The sequence below is a fragment of the Sitophilus oryzae genome, unplaced genomic scaffold, assembly GCF_002938485.1.
Source record: "Sitophilus oryzae breed Bouriz unplaced genomic scaffold, Soryzae_2.0 scaffold_41_pilon_pilon, whole genome shotgun sequence".
Classification (NCBI taxonomy): domain Eukaryota; kingdom Metazoa; phylum Arthropoda; class Insecta; order Coleoptera; family Curculionidae; genus Sitophilus; species Sitophilus oryzae.
The window spans coordinates 2,089,180-2,113,562 of record NW_022146996.1 but is presented as its reverse complement, the minus strand read 5'-3'; the positions used below and the strand labels follow the sequence as shown (position 1 = coordinate 2,113,562).

Genomic DNA, 24,383 nt, shown 5'->3' with positions numbered 1-24,383 from the left:
TTGTGAAAAAGTGACATTAAAAACTAAAAAAATGTTTTGTGAACTGTGTACTGCAAAAACCATCGCGGATCGTGTTGGTTTCCAATGTTTCATAGGTATTTCCATAGATTTAGGAAGAACAGATATCACATTATGCATTTTAACCCGATCAAACATTCGGAGGTTGACTACGTACTGTAAAAATCAACTGAGATAGAGAAGGCGACATTGCCACATATCAAATTTGCGCCTATCTACTTACTTTGATTTGCAGAAAAGGTGACTTTAAAACCTTCACCGGATATCAATAAATCTCAATTTCTTAATTAAATTAATAGTTTATTTTTAAAGAAGCATGCGTAATAATATGGTTATTAACCAGAGGATATATGCGTTACTATTAAAAGACATGTTTACTGTTTAATGTGCTGAAACGTCTAGAACTACTGGCAACGTCGCTGCTAGTCTTGCAGAATGAAATGAGCCGTCCGTCCCACCACCCCTCGCGACGGCCATTGGTCCGTTATAGCGTACTACGTTTAGCTTACGGTGTGTTTGAAGTCGGAATCAAGTCCGAAGTGAACTTTTCAGTGTTTTTCAGTAGTTTTTGTTTAATGTACTTTTGAATCTGCGAATTTTCAATATGGTACGACAGTGCCAAATGTGTGGACAAATAAGCTCAAATTACCCGAATTTGTCTTTTCACAGGTAGGTATTGTTTCCGCCGCGCCGTAATCGTACATAGGCGTCCCACAAGGGAGCCTTTCACAATTAAAATAATTTCTAATTATATTTGTTGAATTTTGATCTATTAAAACAAGAACGTAGTAGCCGGTAATTGAATTATAATTCGTCTCAATTACTACCTAACTGTTGTAGATCATAAAAAATTTGAATATAAACGTTACATTTGAAACTTTATTATAAGCCAGAAAGTGACATTTTTTTCTTAAAATTGCGTCTTATTTTGGTCATTATATACGATATTCTAAAGGAATTTTGCTTAATAAATAAACAAAGGTGTTTACCCGACCTTTTTTACATTTTATTAGCTTTATTATATCTGCCCCTTCGGCCTTGTTTAGACAATTTTTTACCACCGTACAAATACATCTTCCTAGAGTTATTTGTACGGTGTGTTTAACTTTTTTTAGAATGGGACGAACTGTAAATAATTCTTAGGCTACTAGTTTTATACATACCTATATCAAAAAAAAGCTTTTTACCTATTACGTTTTTGGTTTGTGATTTTTATTTCAATTTTTTACATAAGATGGGGGCCATTGTAACGCACATTTTCAAAATTTTCTTGTCAACATACAGGGTGATTCAAACCGCAATACATATGCTTAATACAGTTCATGAAGATTAGGACATTTAACTAAAATTTGAATATCTGATGAAGCTACCTTTAAAAGTAATGGATTTGTAAATAAACGTAATAGGTATTTATTATTATGCGACAGAAATCCCATACTGTAGCACATAGATTTTATAATTTTAATGATAAGTGCCTTCTATTGCGAGACTAAAAGGCAATTGCCTCGTATCAGAGCCATCATAATACAAGAAGAAGACCGAAAGTCAAATATTGTCTTATATTTAAAAAAAAACACAATTTTCTCATTAAATATTGATTTTAGGTATAGGAAGTTATTAATAATACAAGATTAAACAACTATTACACAGTACTTCACAGGAAGCTATCGATTGCGAACTAACTAAATCGTTACTAATTAGGTACTAATTTTGAAAAGTTCTTTTTAAGATAAAAAAGGTAAAACTAAAACCTAAACGATCATTTGAGATTAAACGGGAAGTTCTAAATAATGTTGCCTATTCTAAACAAGAAAAATTTATTTATAAGTTAAGTTTTATAACATTCCTAATTAAATTTGGGCGAAAAGAATATTTCTGTTTGCTGTAGGTAATTTTCTCAGGGAAAATACGTAAATAAAAATGACTTTTTAAGTTAAAAAAGTCAAAAGGATAAGTTATTCCAAAAGGACTGTCCTTTTCAAAAAGGACAAGTGGCAACCCTAGGTATTTCTGGAATGGAAATTTAATGGCAAATCTACAACTTTGGTTTGAAAATATGTTCCGGCCACCTATGTTTACAAAAATGTCTAAAATGTGCCTAAATGCCTCCATATTCTGAAAAAAAATTGAAAGAAAAGTCACCAACCACAAACCTAATATAGAACTGTTTCGGAAGCCTGAGTCACCCTGTAAATATTCAAAAGTAACTGAAAGTTTATATAGAAGTAACTGAAAGTTTAAATTAAAAATCGACGTAGGAGTGATTTTCGAAAACTACTAGCGTTTCAACATAAGTATATGTGGGATATTAATTGTATTATTATATTAGACCTTATAACAAAACTCATCTGACGAAAAAGTGTTAATGTAGTATATTAATATGGGTAAAAAATTTTACTAATTACTTTACTTTTACTTTACTAATTAAATTCGTTCCAAAAAACGATACTCCACTGGCCATTAGAACAATCCCAAATGCGCCTAGTTGCCGGGGTCGGAAATTTTAGACTTCTCTGTCTCTTCTGTCCTTGTTTGACACATTGGAATGTTTGATACACTACCAACGAGTATTTATGAATGAGATGTTCGGTCTATCTTTATAATATCTTTGGGTATTTCACATACATGTCCTTATATAAAATAAAGTTTCTTGTATGCAACACACTCTATTTTATTTATAAAATTAAAAGAAAATAATAATAAATCTGAATAAAAATAATATTTGGTTAGGTTAGGTTAGGTTAGGTTAAAATAATAATAAATTTGAATAAAAATAATATTTGGCGACATAGTTCCGGAAAAAGCCGAACCGATCCGAAATTATGAAAAGCGAAAAAATGTTTACATTGTCCTTTAGGCACTTTCCAATCTAAACTTGTTTCATTTATCTGTGGATATTAATTACCGTCATATTATTTGCTGTTTTAAAATGTTAAAGAAGCACAAAATTTATTTAGTTCAATACTACTGGAAGGGTGATAATAGTTATCGGAAAATGTGATAGTTTAACAGCAGCAAAAAATATGGCGTTAATCAAAATTAATAAGAACCGTGTATGTAAGAATGAAATCGAATTGATTTTACCTTCTGATTTTTAAGATAAACGGGATTAACCATTTTAGAACAAGCAAATTATTTTATGAAGAATGCCTTTTCCTTTAAATATCAATAATAAAAAAAAAATTCCTCTTGTAAAGACAGTCCGGGGACATACTGAATAAAAGGCATTTGATGGCAACGAAACTATTACAAAAGTAAAAATATAATAAAAGTATCCCTAAAAAAGTCAGTATGTAGAAAAGAGAGAGAGTCAAATATGTCAAAAATGAGAGAGTCACAAAAACAACGTTTAAAGGCTCTGCTATCGTTTATATAAAATATGCGGAATTCATTACATTTTATTTTGTTACTTTTGAGTTGTGACTAAAATTAAAAATATACATGCTATTAAGTTGTCTCATATTTATCTCTACTTTTTTCTCATTATTACCTTTGTGAGTGTTTCAAATCTACTCCTCTAAAAAATAGCTTCTGATACCAACAGGACTTCATTTAAACGGATATGCACGCGATGACACGGGGCCGAACGCTTACTACTTCATATTGAAGTCACCTGACAAAAATTAATAGCCAGTTTCAAAAGTTTTAGACCTCGAAACCTGACAATGGATTTGAAATTTCTGTTTTTCTATGATTTATCAAAAAAAGATTAAACAAATTATGGGGATGATCTGTGTTAAATATTTCTAACAAGAAAACCAACTGAATATAAGTTTTCAGTAGCTTTATTGGAATGTCTCATTTTATATCTAAATATGGCGTGTCTCATTTTTATATTACTTGACCCTATACAGGGTCCGGTAAAAGTGCGTCGGGCATCTGTAATTCTATAGTATAAAATTAATAAAGAACTTGGGAATTTTGTTTAAGTGCAAACCTAAAATATGTACTAGAATGTATTTCAGGAAAATATTTAACTTCTACAGGGTGCCTCAAAAAAGTGTGAGAGGATTTTAAATGTTACACTCGAGGGGTAAACAGCTGACCCAAATTCTGTACACTAAACCTCCTAATAGCTAAATAATTCCTGAATACCTCCTGGGAATTCCTAAATACCTCCTGGGAAATCCCATATATATTTTTTGGGAATTCCTGGTACTATTGAGCATATGAAATTTGTAATTAGTTTCAAACTTTACAGAAAGTTGAAAAAAGTATCCAAAATCGACTCGATAAAAAAGAGTTTGGTTTGGTTTGGTTTGCTCATTAGTTTTTTTTTTACAACAAGGGGCCGTCCTCTGCCGGAAACACTGCGACCTGTAAGGCCTATTGTGTTTTTGCTTTGGTCATTAGTTTGGTCGATTCCTATTTTTAAATCATCTATCTCTTCCTCTTGATTTTGAAAAATACATTCTTCGGCTATTTGCGAATCATCAATGACAGATTCATTTTCATCACTTACTGCAGATTGTTCTTTTGAATTTTTTGGTATAGTGGTCGAGTTCCATGAAAAATTTTCAACTTGCATTCTCAGCTTTTCAGTTACAGCAAGTGCTTCCTGCAAAGAGTCCATCACAATATTCTCAATGTATTGATCAGTTTTGAAAGACATTTTCAATATCTTTCACCTCATTATTTGCACTCTGCGCTTCAATTTGTGCATCGTTTTGGCCCTTAGAACGAACTCTCTCAAATTTTTTCTGCTCTCTTGGGAAACACATTATAGCTCTTAAATCAGTAATATTATTAATCGATCTAATTCTATCCAATCGTTGCAGTATGTCTTTAATACTATAATTTACTACCGTAGATTGCGTTGTTGTCATGGACCTTGGGGCTCGGAATATTTTCTCACAGCTTTGACTGCTAAACAGCAAAGGAAGCAACATATCCTCCGTGAGGTTTGGATTTTCTCGAAAATGTATAATTAAATTAATCAGAGCATGAGCGTTCAACTCGATGCATGTGTAACAGTTACTTGAAATAAAATGTTCTCTAATTTTCTTATTATTCATCATTAGCCATTTACACCAAATAAGTAAAAAAACACACAATACCATAAATTATATAACCTTCTTTTTAAATCCAAATTTTCTTCCAAATAGGAACATATAACTAAATTCATCATTCTTAAATTTATTGTTATTTTATTTATTCCTTGGTTCCTACACCATCAGCAACAGTATTAAATAATTCAAGGACTTCAATGGAACATATTTTTTGAGCTGCCTTAAAATTCATTTTATCTTCCAATTTTAAATCAGTCCTAGTCCGTAGCAGTTCAGTCGAGAGTTCAGTGTTATTTTGCTTTCAGATAATAAGCTTCTTAATTTATGTGTTTTTTTATAAAAAAAACAATACACCGAGCAATATACCAAATATTGTAATCCTCGCCAAACTAATTCAAACAGAAACAAAAGCGCGGGAACCATTATGACGTCACTGGATACTAATGGCATCTGTTATATGTCATTATTATTAATGAAATGTCTATGTCAACTTTGATTTTAGAACCCACCGACGCGACGCGACGTCATCAAATAATGACAGGAAAACGACGCGTTTGCAGTAAAAACATGAATTTTTAATCGCTTATGTTTCCGATAGATCTAAAAAATTTCTTCTTGTCTGTGGGGCTTCTATAATTAATTATTTGTAAGCTTCATTCAGAACTTCGCAATTAGTGGAATAAATTAGTAGTTTCAATTAGCGTAGAAGTTTATTCCTTTAATTTGAATGTAATCATTCAGAACGTCAAAATTAGTGGTAGACATTTTCAATTAGTAGGAAAAGTTATCAAACTTTTTACTTTTCCACTAATTATACTTCAAAATTTGCGAGAAATGTCATTTTGGTCTTTCATAATCTTCCATCAAGAGAAATTGTTATAGTCTGTGAAACGATTAACTTTGAATTTGATAGTTCCCGCGGGCTTTCCTAGTGCTAATTTTATTAAGTTAGCAACTTGCGGCCATGATGATGCAATGCCGTCTCTAATAGAACAGCCACGAATTTTATGACGTCACTCTAGTTGGATACTACGGATTAATAAATATGTTGTAGAATACATGGAAAACATAATTATTCCTCGTATATGTAATTTTATGGATTATATGACCAATAAAATAAATAATCATATGACACAACACTGATGAAGGCTATAAACGTTAGCTATAACGTTTTTTTTTAAACCAAAAAAAATTATGAAAACTTAATCAGCGTTTTTCCCGAACCTAAATCCCAAGAAAATCAAAAATTTTAGAATAATTTTACATATAAAATGACAGCGATCTTTATTTCATAGCCATCGCTGACGCCTTTTTCATGATATTGTATTATTTGCAAATATAAATTTTTCAAACATTGATGCTTTCAAAATATACATATAAATTTTGTGAATGCAAATAATAATATATCACTATTAGTAGATATTGAATGTTTTTTGTTAAATTGGATCGATTTTCAAATCCCAAAATTTAAAATATATTTTACATTTTACCCATTATCTTATGTACCTATTCATTATTTGTATATTGTAAAACATTTACTGCATTTGTATGGTTCATAGTTTATTTGCCAAAGTATTTATTACTATAAATAGGTATATATATATATTGTATTTATTAACTGTATATTATGTATATTTCATGTAAACTATATCATTTTTAAAATACAAACCAAAAATACGAGGAATAATTATGTTTTCCATGGATTCTACAACATATTTATTAATCCGTGGTATCTAACTAGCGTGACGTCATAAATCTCGCTCCGAGACTGTTCTATTAGAGACGGCATTGGGCTGATATTTAGAAATGTCAAAAGCTGATGACATTTTAGTTTTGTCAATTATGACATTTCGCGTCAATTTTTGCAAGAAGAGGAAGAACTGTCACTTGTTTTATTATTTTCCTTTTCTATTTCATGAAAGTAAAAAGAGTTACCTATCTGATTCGTTCAGGCACTCATTTTAAAGAATATCAGTAACTGTTTGGACAGAGGGATTTGGTATTTGCCATGTTGGTAAAAAATAACGGTCAAAATTCAAAGTTATTCATTTTATAGACTATAGAAAAGCTAAATATTAGGCTTTCTCTATGGATACAACTGACTAACGAAAGCTGTTGCTAGGATATTCTATTAATTTTAATTGTGTTTTTAAACATTGTGAATGATCGTAAACTAAAAAGTATAAAGTGTAATTGAAACCACTAATTTATTCCACTAATTGCGAGGTTCTGAATGAAGCTTTAAGTGTTTTAATTCAAATTTATTTGTTATGCACTGAGCCTATTGTGTGATTTTAATTTAAACGAGGTCAATATTCGTGATTTAATGTGTATTTCTTCGAGCTATCTCATCCTAGATCTCCTCCATACCTCCTGGAATTCCATCATAAATCCTGGGAAATCCTGTATACTTCCTGGGAAATCCTGTATACCTCCTGGGAAATCCACATACTTCTTAGGAAATCCTATATACTTCCTGGTACTTCCTAGGAATTCCTGCGTACTTCCTTTCGAATGTACACCTACCTCCTGCAGCTGTTCACCTCTCGGTGTTCACCTCCTGCAGCTGTTCACCTCTGTTCACCATCCTAAAATATGAGTAAACATATTTCGATAGTTTCAGAGATACATAATAATTAATAAAAAAAATTATATAATTTTCAACATTCTTTAAAAAAAATTATTACAAATACAAGAACTGTCCTGATATCTAAACTATATTAGTTATTTACTTTAGATGGTTGGGGCACCGGGGGGCACCCCATTGTATTTTACCCCTTACTTCTACATGCGGGGCTCTGTAGAAGTGGACCGACTGTCCCTAGCGAGTCATAGGAACACTATGAGATCTGGTAATAATAGTAATAAAAACATCACCGGTGAAGCTGTGAGGAAACCCCCTAGCGACACTGGGAACAGTAACAATGAAAGTTCCAAGGGGCCAAACCCAAAGAGAACTACAGGAGAGGTGGCTGACACTTGCGTGAGACCATCCTCCGCAAGTGGCATACAAGCTACCACCTCCTCCAAGGGTCGGGAGCCTACCTCCTACCTCTAAACCCAACAGGCGACACAAGCTACCGTTTCGTCTACCCGGCCTGGCTCGTAGCTCCTCGACTGTGAGGGACACGGGTCTCCGTAGGAAGTCCTGGGACTGTATGATGAGTTATAACTCAAGAAAGGGGGACACAATAGATCTCTGAGGTTGCAGAGATTAACCCCCCTCCCACTTATTCTAATTCTAATTCTACTTTAGATGGTCTGTACTTACATTACTATAAATATCGTAATCTTAAATCATACAGGTTGTTCAAAATTTTACGCCAAACTTTCTAATGTATAAAATATTTTTTCTTTGTTCTTTTTTTAAATAGAACACCCTGTAGATTATTTTTTTATTGAGAGCTAAAAAATTATAATTTTTTGTATTTAAAGTATTTCAAAATTTTTAATGGTTTCGCAGATACACGCAGTATTATTTCATATGGCTCTTTCAACGGCAAAATACGAGACAAAAATCACTGGGTGGCTTTCATAAAAATTTACTGTGGAAAATACCATATGAAATATAAAACCGCGAATATCTGCAAAACCGTTAAAAATTTTGAAATACTCTAAATACAAAAAATGTTCATTATTTAATTCTCCTTGTGTTGAAAAAATAATATACAGGGTGTTCCATTTAAAAAAAACGAAGCAAAATTATTTTACATTTTAGAAAGTTTGGCGTAGAATTTTAAACATCCTGTATGATTTACAATTATCATATTTACAGCGAAGTTAAGTACAGACCATCTAAAGTAAATACCTAATATTGTTTTGATTTCAGGACAGTTCAAATAATTTGTTTAAGACTGAAAAATATAAATATTTATTTATTTAATAATATCTCTGAAACTACCGAAATATATTTACTCGTATCTTAGGATTATGTAAAGTGATCGAAAATAAAGCCAAAAATGCAATAGTATACAGTGGTTCAATTTAAAAAAAATCATCCCGATACACTCACACTTTTTTGAGCCACTCTACAGAAGTCAAAATATTTTCCTGAAATACATCCTAGTACTAGTACATGCTTTAAATTTGCACTTAAAGAAAATTCCCAATTTTTTATTCTAGGAGCTATAGGTAGATGCCCGGCGCACTATTGCCGGACCCTGTATATTATATTGCTTGTTACATTATTGTAATTGTGCCAATAAGATTACTTACTCGTTGGGATTAGTATGGTTGTATTTTGCAGCAAGGCACCTCATAAAATCACTATAGTTCCTCCCTGTCATAGCACCAACCAGTGGGTAATCTAGAGCCGGAGATGTGTCGGAGTGAGTTGCTGAACTTGGAGTTCCGCTACGGGATTGTGAAAAAGTATCGGGTGTACTTGGACTCAGTCTGTAACAAATGTATAATTGCTCATAATTTATAACATTAAAAAGTTTTCTTAAACGGCCTCTACATTACCCGCGAAGTAAGCCAAAGTTGGCAGAAATCGAAAGTAGTATAGCTAGTGGGATACTACGCCAATTTTTGCTCTATGGCATGTTTTCCATCAGCATCGATCCATGAGCCGAAGAAGTATTGAACTTAATTAATTTGAAGGTTATATACGGGGTGGTTCAAATTGTATTCCGGAAATTTCGGCAGCATATTTTGCAGATAAAATTAAGTAAAAAATGTATAGTATGTCCTAAATGTTTAGTTTCGGAGATACAGGGTGTAGAAGCTTCATTTTTATTTCGATTTTTTCCAAACAATTACTGAAGTAACGTCAATATTTGGAGGAAAATTTGTGTCTGGGAGTTTTTTGACATGAGAAATTTGATTTTGACGTCAATATGACTCGGGGGCGCCACCTACATGTGTTTTAAATGTTTTGAAGAGTAATAACTTTTCTTCCGTACCCGTATAAAACTACTGAGTAAAAAAATGTACATTTCAGTGATTTTTTACGTAAAAAATTCCTCTGTGAAAATCGCTACTAGTAACCGTTCTCAAGATATTTAGAATGGAAATAATCAATACATGTCATTATTGACAAAAAATAAACATGTTGAGCAGATATGTAGTTATTTTACTGAAATGATAAATTTGGAAACTTTTATTTTTTTAAAATTAATCATAAATAAATATATAATATATAATATAATATAATAAAATCAATCAAAATCAAATTTCTCATGTCAAAAAACTCCCAGACACAAATTTTCATCCAAATATTGACGTTACTTCAGAAATTATTTGGAAAAAATTCGAAATATAGATGAAACTCCAACACCCTGTAAAATCTCCGAAATAAAGTATTTTAGGACATACATTTATGAACATGCTGCCGAAATTTCCGGAATACAGTTCGAACTACTCTGAATAATAAAATATATTTTGTGTTGGTAGGTCTTGTAAATTTACCAGAGGCTGTTGAAAAAAACCTTAATGTAAAGGTTCGGGTGATGTAGGTCTTCTAAATAGTTTTTAAGGGTAGTAAAAGGAAAATGGAGGGTAAAACACTCCAAACGCGACGTTGTCAAATATATAAAAATCAGTAGATTTAGGGAATTTACATATATCCCATGTTATAAGATTTATAGGTTGGGGTACTAAACGAGAAATTTCTATCGAAAAATTCATCGAAAAACTAATAAAGAAATAACCTAATTTAGAACAGTTCATAAATACACAAATTATTATTTTTGTATTATTTATCTAATTCTTCATCTGAGTTACTGTCTTCCATAGCTGAATCATAAACGTGTAGTAGGCTCTAGTATTTACTACAATTTTTGCCCCTTGTAAAAAAAAACGCTACGTCGCATAATTTTTGTGAAAAAATTTTTTGGAGAATTTATTTTTCCAAAGCAGACCTACAAGGAGTTCCAATATTCCGTAGACATAGAACAACTACGTATTTTTTGAATCAAAATAAGTTAATTGCACATCATTTATCTTTATACAAAAGTGTTTCGTTTGTCCGTTAGAGGACATCAATCAAAATAAACCCCAACGTTAATTAATTTAAAAAATATTATTTTTATAAGCTTTTTTGAAGCTTATTGCTAAATATAATTTGCGATAATAATAATAAAAATAGCTCCCGTATATAGCGTTTAACGCCTTAAAAAGGTACAGCTTGCCATACTAGAGCCGTTCGGTATACAAGGAAGGTAATGTGGCTAGCACTACGCTTCAACCGCCTATTATTACCAGGATTGTGAATCCCAAGTACTCATTTAAGGCTGAGTTGACCTAGGTACCCAAACTATTTTTATTTTAATAAAAATAATCGGCTGATGAAATGCGGAGTGTGGGATTCGAACCCACTACCTTCAGATTGGTAGACGAGAGCCTGTACCTCTACGCCACCGGGCACCTTAATTTGCGATACTAACATAAAATTCCATATATTCACCAACTAGATTATTAGAGCATAATATATTTTATGCGCCTCCATAGAAAAAAATATTTTTTGGAAATCAGCTTTGGGAAAATAATTTTTTCCTCGAAAAGTATGCATGGTGGCGTTTTTTACATAAGACAAAAATGTAGTAAATACTAGAGGGACCATTTTATGAAAAGAAAATAAGCCGTCGGTGTTGGAAAATATTTATACTAAATTTTATGTAGGGGTGGGGTTAGTTTTCACCCTTCCCGTACTTGTTCTTGATTTTTGTGAAAGTAAAATGTTAGAGCACTTATCAAAACATAGACACCCAAAATCTCATTCAAATCGGAATATCGGTTCTTAAAATATCTGAAAAAATGTATTTTTTTAAAATTTGAGACCCTCTAACGGACAAACGAAGCACTTTTGTATAGAGATAAATTGTGTCAAATGAACTTATTTTGATTCCAAAAATACCTAGCAGTTCTATGTCCACGGAATATTGGGACACCCTGTATATATAATATAATATGAAGGTATTTTGTCAGAACTTAAATTACAGTGAGATTACTGTGAATATTAGAAGGATAATTCAAAAATGGTTTGTTTTATAGCGTGGGTTCATTCGCAGACTAAAAATATGAAGAACCTTTTAACTAGTAGTCATAGTAACATGAGTATTAAACCAATAAATTAAAAAATTCGTTTAAAATTAACTCATTATGTTATTATGGTCGAATTTATTATCTGCTACTTAATAATTTTACATATAAGCACTAGCGTGTCCGTTGTTTAAAAAGTTGATCATTTCTCTCACGACGCCCTCTAAATTTTTAGTTTACTGTCTAAATAAAATAACAGACCATTGTAAACCCTTAATATTCACAATAAACCTTGCCCCAAAGACGATTTATTTCCCAATTAAATTACATAGCAATTTGCCACTTTTCGCAAATAATTATTTTTCTCTCGATCTTGTTCTCTCGTAGCCATGACAATCACACATTCTTGTACAGAATTGAACGCTCTCCAAAAAAGGTCTCTAAAAAAGGTACTGTTCGGGTCGCCCTCAGGGGTCGGGTAGGACGGGTGTGTGGCCGAAGGAAATATATTGTTACGGATTCCGTGGGTCCACTATTTAAACTCACGATAAAATACTTAACGAATTTATTTTCTCACTTTATACACAATTACTAACTTATAACACACAACAAACTAACTATTTATAAGATTCCTTCACCAAATTGTCCGATTTTCAATTTCCACGCGGTATATTCAAATTTCAAAAACTCTCTCAGTTGTCGATGGCTCCGGCTTATATACTCTATTGATCTTCTTCTCGAAATTTCCCAATTCTCGGAAAGCGTAACTTCTTCATACCAGACAATTCCATTGTCTGATTCCTTACTTCTCGACTTGACTAAAAAGATGGCGTCTGAAAAAAAGTCTTTTTAATTTCTGGCGTTGCGGTTGGTGCACGCAACCAGTAATACATTTTTAATTTTCTGGCGGATACGCCATTTTTCTTTGACACATTGCGGTTGTGCATGGCAACCAGTAATACATTCTAGCCCTTGACATGACATTGCCCCCTTCTCAAATTTGATCGTCCCGATCAAGGTTTCCTGTCAGGTATCTCTTCAATCGATCCAGATGAACTACTTTCATCTTACTTCTAGGGCTGCGCTGAATCCATTTTCATCATTTATCCTCTTGATGACTTATAAGGACCTTCCCATGCTGAGTTAACTTTGGGGACCTTCCTTTCTTGCGCTGTGGGTTATATAACCGCTACCTATCGTCCTGTTGAAATCCCGTAGAATTAGCTCTGAGGTCGTAACGAAGCTTTCATCCGGTCACTGGCTAGCGTAATCTTACTTCTCGGCCTTGAATTCCCAATAACCTTTCGCTTCAGTTCATCGCGTAGTCCTCTACATTTGGCGTTGCCCGTCGTCTGGTGATCCGAACACCAAGTCACAAGGCAACCGTAATTCTCGACCGAAATAAAATCTTCGATGGTGAAAGTCCGGTGGTGTTGTGAACTGCGCTTCTATACGCCATTAAGGAACAGCGGTATGTGTTGATCCCAATCTCTTTGTTCGGCCACCATTTTCGAGAGAGAGAGGTGTTCTTCAATGGTCTTATTGAATCTTTCAGACTGCGGATGTAAAGCTGTTGTCCCTAGTCTTGTGAATACTCAAGCAGATCACACATCTTCTGGAACAGTCTTGACTCGAAGTTCCTTCTTTGGTCAGTGTGAAGCTCTAAAAGGAATTCCAAATCTACTGAAGACATTATTGACTAATACTTCAGCTACAGTCGATGCTTCTTGGTTTTGGAATGGCAAAAACTTCTGGCCATTTACTGAAATAATCCATCGCCACTAAAACGTACTTGTTGCCCTTGTGCGTTTCAGGGAATGTGCCTGCAATGTCAACAGCGATTCTTTCGAATGGCAGTCCAACGTTATATTGTTTCATTTTTCCCCTAGAGCGAGTGCTTGGTCCTTTGGCTGGCTGCACAAGTTTTACATTGTCGACACCATTTCTTGACATCTTCGCAATAGTCCACTCCAGTAAAAAACGATCTCTCAGCTTGCTCAAGGTCTTGTTTACTCCAAGATGGGCTCCAGTTTTACCACCGCTTGATTTCTTCCAATACCTGGGTAACTTTCTTTCTTGGTACCACAGTAACTGAGTTGTTACTGTCCCTGCCATCCGCACTTTCCACGTGCGCTTTAACAATCCATTCTCAATAACTGTGTGAATTCCACTGAGCCCAGAGAGCTTTGAAACGAGCCCTGTTTGCAATATCCTGCCACGGTGGTCTCTCGCCGTTACAGCTTCCTTGAGCCGTAGTATTGCTCCGATGTCTGGATCTTCCATTTGGTCGTTCCTCAATTGTTGTCGTCGTCCACTGTTCATCGGTTCCAAGCTTAAAACTCCTTATCATGACAGTAATTTTACGTTGTTCCGTTTTACTGCAGTGCTTACAATCGGTTTGACAGGGTCTTCTGGATAAACCGTCTGCGTTCTCATGCATTTTTTCCAGCACGATGTTGGATGGTAAAGTGATACTGCTGGAGCTTCTCGAGAGCCATCGTGCTATTTGGCCTTCAGGTTGTTCTAAGCATCTCCATAAGCCACTTGAGAGCCGCATGATCTGTCTGTCAATTAAAAAATTCTTGGCCATACAGATATTTATGAAAATGATCAACTGCCTTCACAATTGCTGCGCAGCTCCTTCCGGGTAACGCAGTAATTCCTTTCCGGTTTGGATAGAACTCGACTGTAATATTCTATCACTCGTTCTTCGCCATCTTGCACTTGTGATAGCACTGCACCTATGCCGATGTTGCTGGCGTCTAGTGTCCAGAATATACCTCCCTTGTTGTTGTGGGTAGGCTAGAATAGGACTTAAAAGCAAAGCCGTCTTAAGTCTTCCAAAGGCTACATCACAGTCAGTGTTCCATTCGTAGCCGACTTCATCACCTGTAAGTCTATGTAAGGGTGCAGCTATATTAGCCAAACTCCTTGACAGTGCTTCTGTAATAGGTGCATAAACCCAGAAAACTTCTAAGTTCATGTTTGTCGCGAGGGTTGGAGGCCAATCCTTGATTGCAGCGATTTTCCTTCTGGTCAGTGTAAATTCCGTCTGCTGAGACTACATGGCCCAAAAATTCCACTTGTCGCTGGAATAAGCTACACTTCTTCGGGTTCAAGTACAGGTGAGCATTCCGTATGCGGCCGAAGACTTCTTCTAAATTTCGCAAATGCTCCTCAAAAGTTCTTCCCATAACCAATAGATCGTCGAGGTAAACCAAGCACGTTTTCCAAGTTAATCCTCTTAACACCACCTCCATGAGACGTTCGAAAGTGGCTGGAGCATTGCATAATCCAAACGGCATGACCTTGAATTGATATAGTCCGTTTCCTGTAGAAAAAGCCGTCTTTTCTTTGTCTTCCTCGTCTAGACCAACTTGCCAGTATCCACTCTTTAGGTCGAGAGGAGAACCAGCACCTGAACCTGCCAGTGTGGTTAACGTGTCGTCTATACGTGGCAGTGGGTAGCTGTCCTTCTTAGTGACGTCATTGAGCTTCCGATAGTCCACGCAGAATCGTGTACTACCATCTTTCTTCGTCACCAAAACAACAGGAGATGACCATGGACTTGATGATTCTTCGATTACTCCATCTTCTAACATCTTATCTACCATTGTCTCCATTTCTTGTTGTTTGAAAGGGCACCTATACAGGACGTTGTCGAATCGGCTGAGCATGACCAGTATTAATCCGGTGCTTCACAAAATCCGTTCTTCCACTGCTGTTCTTCTCAAAAATACTGCCATGCTTTAGCAGGAACTCCTTAGCCTTCTGTTTCTCCTCAGATGTTAGGTGATCCATGGCTGCTCTAGATGTTTTTAGTGTTTCTTGGGATGCCTTTGTGTAACAGCTGACGACACTTCATCACATCGGGTGACACTTCTTACAGGTTCGCAGATGGCTATCTTGTCACCTTTTGGATCTTGACACAATTCGCGGAAAAACATTCGCAATTCTGGATCGGTATATTCTTGTCGGTGTTCACCAATGATTTTCCTACTAAGTACCTATCTTGTTTCTTGTCGCTACTGTACCAGTCCAACACAGCACTCCAGCGATTTCTCCACTTTACCGAATACGATCTTCTCGGTATTACCAGGTATCACCACAGTTTCCATGATCTTACATCCATTCTTCTTCCTGGTCCCTCGTCAGTCTGGAGATAACATAAACTCTTCATTTCCGATATTCAGGATATTTCTTTGGTGATCGAGCAGAAAACCATGTTGACGAATCACATCCATGCCCAAGATAAAGTCATCTTCCAATATCAGCCACCAAGACGCTATGCTTAAACTTCCAAATTTCCTAACTTCAGTTCGACGATAGCCTCTCCCCGTACAACAGCCATTTCCCGTAACTGTACTGCGTAAACATACTCTTCTTCTCAGAGGCATCAGCTTCATAATCCTTGCACTGAGTGGCAGCACCGCACCAACAGAAACCATAGCGCCAGTGTCCACTGTCATTCGGATTCCTTTTCATTGACTTTCCCGTCGATCACCAAACTGTCAGCGGTTCTTCCCTAGACTTCTAATGGAAAAAAATCACAGGGGCTCTCATTCTCCCCCAGTCAATACTCGCCCCTTAGTATTTCGACTGATTTTAGTTTTCCTGGTGCCTACGTTCTGGATGGTGGTGAACGGGATCGCATTTGAACGCGGCAATCCCGTTTAATGTGGCCATTCCTGCCACATCTAAAAGCACCTTATGTCCTGGAATCTTCTGGTTCTCTGTCTGGGTGTTGTTGACTCCCTTGTTTATTAGTAGTAGCTCACATAGTTTGTCGACTTTCTGCCCACATCTCCTCCAAACCTCTGCTTGAGTGCTCGGGCTGTTCCTCGACCATTACCGATCTTATCTCCGGTCTAGGGATGGCGCTAAAGAAAGCAACTTCGATTTCCAGCGCCCTGACCAGTGCTTCGCTGGTAGAAAATCCCGGGATATTGCAGCGCCCTCTACAATTCGTTGTCCCTCCAGTCCGCTGATAAAGCACTGAGCAGCAGTTCCTCTAAAATCCTTCCGGTACTTCTGGATATGCCAGATCGCTACAAGCCTGACAGTCTTAACCAAATTCCTGCAGACTCTCTCGGACCTCTGCAGGCGTGTCTTGATCTGGGCCTGGTAAAGATTGGCGTCGATGTTGGTCGCCACTATCTTCTGTCCAGTGCAGCGACCAAAGTTTGGTATTCCTCGCTGTTGGGCTGCAGGAATAGTTTGCAACTGGTTCCAAGAGCAGGGCCACGCAGCGCGATGAAAAGTGCCGCTGCTTTCTCCTGGTCAGTCCATCCGTTGGCGGCGGCGTGGCTGTAAGCCTAAACTGACGGTGGTACATTGTCCATGTCGTTTGTCCATCATAGGTCAGGGCCTTAAGGTTCGCTGTTCCTTGAACGCCAGGTGTCTTTGCACTTGTACCTTGGTCTTCTGTGGGTCCATCTCCAACCTTTCTCTTCTGCTCTAGAAGGCGCTCCTCCAGATCTTCTACGGCTTCTTTGAAGTGGTTCTGCTGTTCCTGGCAACGTTACTTCCAACGTTGTTTGTTGCTGTTCCCCCAAGCTTTTCTGAAGTCGAATTTCTTGATTTTCTAAAGTTTTCTTAAGACGGTCCTGATCTTCTTGTCTTTCTTTCTGGCGGCGCGTTTCTATATCTTCTAAAATTTCCCTCCATTCATTCTTCTGACGAATTTCTAAATTGCCTAAAATTTTCTTGAATTGAATTTCTAAATTGCCTAAAAATTTCAATTGTGTCGTCGTCCACTGTTCATCGGTTCCAAGCTTAAAACTCCTTATCATGACAGTAATTTCACGTTGTTCCGTTTTACTGCAGTGCTTACAATCGGTTTGACAGGGTCTTCTGGATAAACCGTCTGCGTTACCATGCATTTTTCCAGCACGATGTTGGATGGTAAAGTGATACTGCTGGAGCTTCTCGAGCCATCGTGCTATTTGGCCTTCAGGTTGTTTTCATCTCCATAAGCCACTTGAGAGCCGCGCATGATCTGGTCCTAATTAAAAATTCTTGGCCATACAGATATTTATGAAATGAGATCAACTGCCTTCACAATTGCTAGCAGCTCCCTTCCGGGTAACGCAGTAATTTCCTTTCCGGTTTGGATAGAACTCGACGTGTAATATTCTATCACTCGTTCTTCGCCATCTTGCACTTGTGATAGCACTGCACCTATGCCGATGTTGCTGATACATCATCCAGGATATACCTCCCTTGTTGTTGTGGGTGAGCTAGAATAGGACTTAAACATAAAACAGTCTTAGTCTTCCAAAGGCTAAGCATCACAGTCAGTGTTCCATTCGTAGCCGACTTCATCACCTGTAAGTCTATGTAAGGGTGCAGCTAACTATTGGCAAATCCCTTGACAAATCTTTCTGTAATAGGTGCATAAAACCCAGAAAACTTCTAAGTTCATGTTTGTCGCGAGGTTTGTGGCCAATCCTTGATTGCAGCGATTTTCTTCTGGTCGGTGTAAATTCCGTCTACTGAGACTACATGGCCCCAAAATTCCACCTTGTCGCTGGAATAAGCTACACTTCTTCAAGGTTCAAGTACAGGTGAGATTTCCGTGTATGCGGCCGAAGACTTCTTCTAAATTTCGCAAATGCTCAAAGTTCTTCCCATAACCAATAGATCGTCGGGGTAAACCAAGCACGTTTTCCAAGTTAAGTTGTCTTAACACCCACCTCCGCGAGACGTTCGAAAGTGGCTGGAGCATTGCATAATCCAAACAGCATGACCTTGAATTGATATAGTCCGTTTCCTGTAGAAAAAGCCGTCTTTTCTTTGTCTTCCTCGTCTAGACCAACTTCATGAGCGTATCCACTCTTTAAGTCGAGTGGAGAACCAGCACGGAACCTGCCAGTGTGGATTTAACGTGTCGTCCATACGGTGGCAGTGGGTAGCTGTCCTTCTTAGTGACGTCATTGAGCTCCGATAGTCACGCAGAATCGTGTACTACCATCTTTCTTCGTCACCAAAACAACAGGAGATGACCATGGACTTGATGATTCTTCGATTACTCCATCTTCTAACATCTTATCTACCATTGTCTCCATTTCTTGTTGTTTGAAGGGCACCCTTCTAAGACGTTGTCGAATCGGCTGAGCATGACCAGTATTAATCCGGTGCTTCACAAAATCCGTTCTTCCACTGTTGTTCTTCAAAAAATACTGCCATGCTTTTGAAGGAACTCCCTTAGCCTTCTGTTTCCTCCCTCAGATGTTAGGTGATCCCATGGCTGCTCTAGATGTTTAGTGTTTCTTGGGATGCCTTTTGTGTAACAGCTGACGACACTTCCATCACATCGGGTGACACTTCTTACAGGTTCGCAGATGGCTATCTTGTCACCTTTTGGATCTTGACACAATTCAGGGAAAACATTCGCAATTTTGATCAGTATATTCTTGTCGGTCAGTTCACCAATGATTTTCCTACTAAGTACCTATCTTGTTTCTTGTCGCTACTTTGTACCAGTCCAACACAGCACCCAGCGATTTTCTCCACTTTACAGAATACGATCTTCTCGGTATTACCAGGTATCACCACAGTTTCCGCTGATCTTACATCCATTCTTCCTGGTCCCTCGTCTGGAGATAACATAAACTCTTTCTCATTTCCGATATTCAGGATATTTCTTTGGTAGATCGAACGAAAATCCATGTTGACGAATCAGCATCATGCCCAAGATAAAGTCATCTTCAATATCAGCCACTAAAGACGCTATGCTTAAACTTCAAATTTCCTGAACTTCAGTTCGACGATAGCCTCTCCCGTACCAGCAGCCATTTCCCCGTAACTGTACGTAAACACACTCTTCTCTCAGAGGCATCAGCTTCAATCCTTGCACTGAGTTAGCCCGCACCAACGAAACCATAGCGCCAGTGTCCACTGTCATTCAGTTCCCCTTTCCATTGACTTTCCTTCCGATCACCAAACTGTCAGTGGTTCTTCCTAGACTTCTAATGGAAAAAATGGGGCTCTGTTGCTCCCCCAGTCAATACTCTCGGCCCTTTAGTATTGACTGATTTTAGATTTTCCTGGTGCCTACGTTCTCTCTGGATGAAAGGTGAACGGGATCGCATTTGAACGCGGTATCCCGTTTAATGTGGCCATTCCTGCCACATCTAAAAGCACCTATATGTCCTGGAATCTTCTCTGGTTCTCTGTCTGGGTGTTGTTGACTCGCATTTTGTTTATTAGTAACTCACATAGTTTGTCGACTTTCTCTTTACACATCTCCCAAACCTGTGAGTGCTTTCGGGCTGTTCCTCGACCGTTACCGATCTTATCTTCGGTCTAGGGATGGCGCTAAAAGCGCTTCGATTTCCAGCGCCCTGACCAGTGCTTCTGCTGCTGGTAGAAAAATCGGGATATTTGCAGCGCCCTCTGTAATTCGTTGTCCCTCAGTCCGCTGATAAAGCACTGAGCAGCGAGTTCCCTCCTAAATCCGCCGGTGCTTCTGGATATGCCAGGTGTACCAGCCGACGTAAGTCTGCTTTCAAATTCCTGCAGACTCTCTCCGGACCTCTGCAGGCGTGTCTTGATCTGGGCCTGCAGTAAAGTTGGATGTCGATGTTGGTCGCCATATCTTCTGTCCAGTGCAGCGACCAAAGTTTGGTATTCCTGCTGTTGGGCTGCAGGAATAGTTTGCAACAGTTCCAAGAGCAGGGCCACGCAGCGCGATGAAAGATGCGCTGCTTTCTCCTGGTCACATCCATCGTTGGCAGCGGCGGCTGCTTCAAACTGACGGTGGTACATTGTCCATGTCGTTTGTCCATCGTAGGTCGGGGCCTTAAGGTTCGCTGTTCCTTGAACGCCAGGTGTCTTTACTTGTACCTGGTCTTCACAGGTCATCTCCAACCTTTTCTATCTTCTGCTGAAGGCGCTCCTCCAGATCTTCTACGGCTTCTTTGAGAGTGGTTCTGCTGTTCCTGGCAACGTACTTCCAACATTGCTTGAATGCTGTTCCCCAAGCTTTTCTGGAAGTCGAATTTCTTGATTTTCTAAAGTTTTCTTAAGACGGTCCTGATCTTCTTGTCTTTCTTTCTGGCAGCGCGTTTCTATATCTTCTAAAATTTCCCTCCATTCATTCTTCTGACGAATTTCTAAAAGTGCCTAAAAATTTTCTCAAGCCGGTCCTGTTCTTCCTTCTTCTTTGTCTTCGTTGTCGTTGAATTTCTCAAATCTTGGAAAATTTTTTCAAACCAGGTCCTGTTCTTTCTCTGTTTTTCTTTCTGGCGACGCACTTCTACAGATTTTCTACAATTTTCTCTCAACCGTTCTTGTCTGATTTTGTTGATTCTCCATAAGCATTTTCTGTAGTTGGTCTTGTTCTTCTTGGACGTCGTAATTTTTCCTCTTTTCTCTTCTCTCAATCGGGCTCGTTCTTCTTCTCGTTCTTTACGGAGTCTTTCTTGATCTTCTGCTTTTTCTTTTCGCAGCCTCCTCTTGTTCGTCTTGCCTTTTTCTCTTCTCATATTCTCCATAAAATCGCCCAATAATTTGCTTACTTCTCCATTTTTCTTCGCTTGCTGTCTCGTACCAACCATAAAAATTCCCAAATTCGGTGTAAAAATCGTCCAATCCACTTTATTTCTTAAAATCCTCTTGAATCCACTTCTGACACCAATTGTTACGGATTCCGTGGGTCCACTATTTTAAACTCACGATAAAATACTTAACGAATTTATTTTCTCACTCTTTATACACAATTACTAACTTATAACACACAACAAACTAACTATTTATAAGATTCCTTCACCAAATTGTCCGATTTTCAATTTCCACGCGGTATATTCAAATTTCAAAAACTCTCTCCAGTTGTCGATGGCTCCGGCTTATATACTCTATTGACTGCTTCTCGAAATTTCCCAATTCTCGGAAAGCGTACTTCTTCATACCAGACACATTCCATTGTCTGATTCCTTACTTCTCGACTTGACTAAAAGATGGCGTCTGAAAAAGTCTTTTAATTTCTGGCGTTGCGGTTGTGCACGCAACCAGTAATACATTTTTAATTTCTGGCGGATACGCCATTTTTCTTGACACATTGCGGTTGTGCAGGCAACCAGTAATACATTCTAGCCCTTGACCTTGACAATATATTATATTTCAGAAATCTGCCTAAGGCTTAGCCCGATCTTGTCGTTTTAGGCCATTCCTAAAATTCCACACATACCTGCTTTGATTAAAGCTTGATTAGGATTTGCAGAGCTTCAGCATTTGCCATAAAATAGAGAGCAATTTCTTACAAAACCATATAAATTATATATCACTGTAATCACAAAACTTCAATCTATTTCCGTATTGTAACGGAATTTTAAATTATGACTTTATTTTCGAGAAAATTTAGTCCAAACATAACGATTTAGTTGAAATTTGACCATCAAAATCTCAAAAATAAAGAAGTTGTCTAAAAATGTGCTACTATACGGATATAGTATAATCCTTTATCTTTAATTTCCTTCTTCATTTGTGTAAAAATACCTAGTCAGTTTTACATAAAACGTTAAATGCCGAACGCTTATTTTGCTACTTTTTCGGACTAGTGAAATGGACTCTTAATGTATTCTTCTGACAATTTAACAGCTCTTTCTGCAGTATCATTAACTACTCTCAAATTTAACTACTCTCTTTTTTTTTCTAAGCCTCTCATATATTCAGGATCCTTTAACCATTCCGTACTGTCTAACTGCAGAAAACTTGTATCAAATTAAACCGTGTAAAAAATTGTAACAAATTTGAATTTATGAAATAATCAATGTTTTGGTTTATAAACCATTTAAAATCATCCTGATTAAGCGTTTAGAATAACCGAACTCTTCGTCATTATTCACTTTTAAAACTTCAACCATTTTCTACTATAATAAGTATTAGAATTAACTACCTGTCATGCCTTCAGTTGTTTTCCATGATTTAAAATTGTTTATCATGCAGGGCCGTATCTGGGGGGGTGTTTTGGGGGTTCAAACCCCCCCTCCGAAATTATGGCCGAAAATTTTTAAAAAGTAATGATCATTAAGTAAGTAAGAACGAAACAAAAAAGAAGAAGAAGAAGATGGACGAATATCAATGACTAAAGAATATTAAGGACATGTAACGCCCATATATACGGGCTGCAGCAGAATTTGTGACCTTTAGACGCCAACTTTTTAGACATAACGAATGAATCATCAGCTGGTCATCAGCGACAATTTTAGCGATTTTAATAGTTGGTTGTGTGTAGTGAAGTTTGTATAAACTTTATTACAATGGTAATTTGTTCAGCTTTCAAGTGTAAAAGGCGCAATGATAAGAAAGAGCCAGAAGTTACGTTTTATAAGGGAAATAAACAGTCCCCTACACCTTTTTAGCGTTTTTTTGTTGAATTCGATAATTATTTTTCTGATATTATATGTACTTGATATGTACTATACGTCGATACTAGTTATGTAACTTTTGTTAACATTTTAATACGTTTTTTTCGTAATTAATTAGTATGATACCACCCGATACACCATAGGCGTAGTGAAAACATGTTAAGTAAAATATGTGCCACGGCACTGTCTGGAAGAATGGTCACAGTCTGGTCTCGGGTGCTATTTGTCCTTGTATTTTTTAGTCATTGATGAATATACATTATACACCCTAACCTCACTTTTCCACTTTGAAAGCAAATGTCATTTTCGATTTTCGACTTTCAACGTTCAAGTTAGTGTTTAAAACAGCAAAAGTTTGACAAGGACAAGATTTTGAATGTTGTGTGTTTTGCTTGTCATTAACGTGATTAACGTTTGTTATTGTTCTGCTATTAGACAAAGAATTCTTGGACTATGACACTTTAGCGGCAGAACTAGACTTGTGGCGGCAAAAATGGAAGCAGCTACCTGCAGTCGACCGACCTAAAAACGCCATCGAAACGATAATCGGAGTGTAACCAGTGTATATTTCCAAATATATACATTTTATTAGTGATCCTAGCAACTCTACCAGCGTCAACAGCTACACCAGAAAGGTCTTTTACAAACCTAATGCCGCAACCGTGCATGCGGTATTCGGCGATCTCCGATCGGGGCTTCGCCGATTTCCTATGTGTGTAGATGAGGAAGTCGGAGTTCGGCGACTCGATCGGCGACGAGAACGAGCGCTCATCTCTATGTTGTTGCTATCAGAGCCCGCATGTGTGGATGGAAAGGCGAAGTCCGATCACGAGCGTTCGGTAGTTGACGAGCGCTCGGAGTTCGCTAAATGCCGCATGTGCTGTTGCGGCATAAGACGATTGAAGGAGTTCCTACGTAACTCTAGAGGTCAGGAGCGATTGACAGGACTTGCTCTATAAAGCGTACATAGAGAAATAAATATCGATATCGAAGAGGTACTCAATCG

At 37.3% G+C, this 24,383-nt stretch overlaps 1 protein-coding gene across 4 annotated transcripts in view; it reads right to left on the bottom strand.

The window, feature by feature from the left end:
- The window catches only part of LOC115885775, a 135,034-nt gene that overhangs the window by 29,702 nt on the left and 80,949 nt on the right, over positions 1-24,383 (bottom strand). For all 4 annotated transcript variants that reach the window (XM_030904788.1, XM_030904786.1, XM_030904789.1 and 1 more), the window contains one exon: positions 9,243-9,422. In XM_030904788.1, coding sequence (XP_030760648.1) covers positions 9,243-9,422 — 180 coding nt within the window. The remainder of the gene's footprint in view (positions 1-9,242; positions 9,423-24,383) is intronic.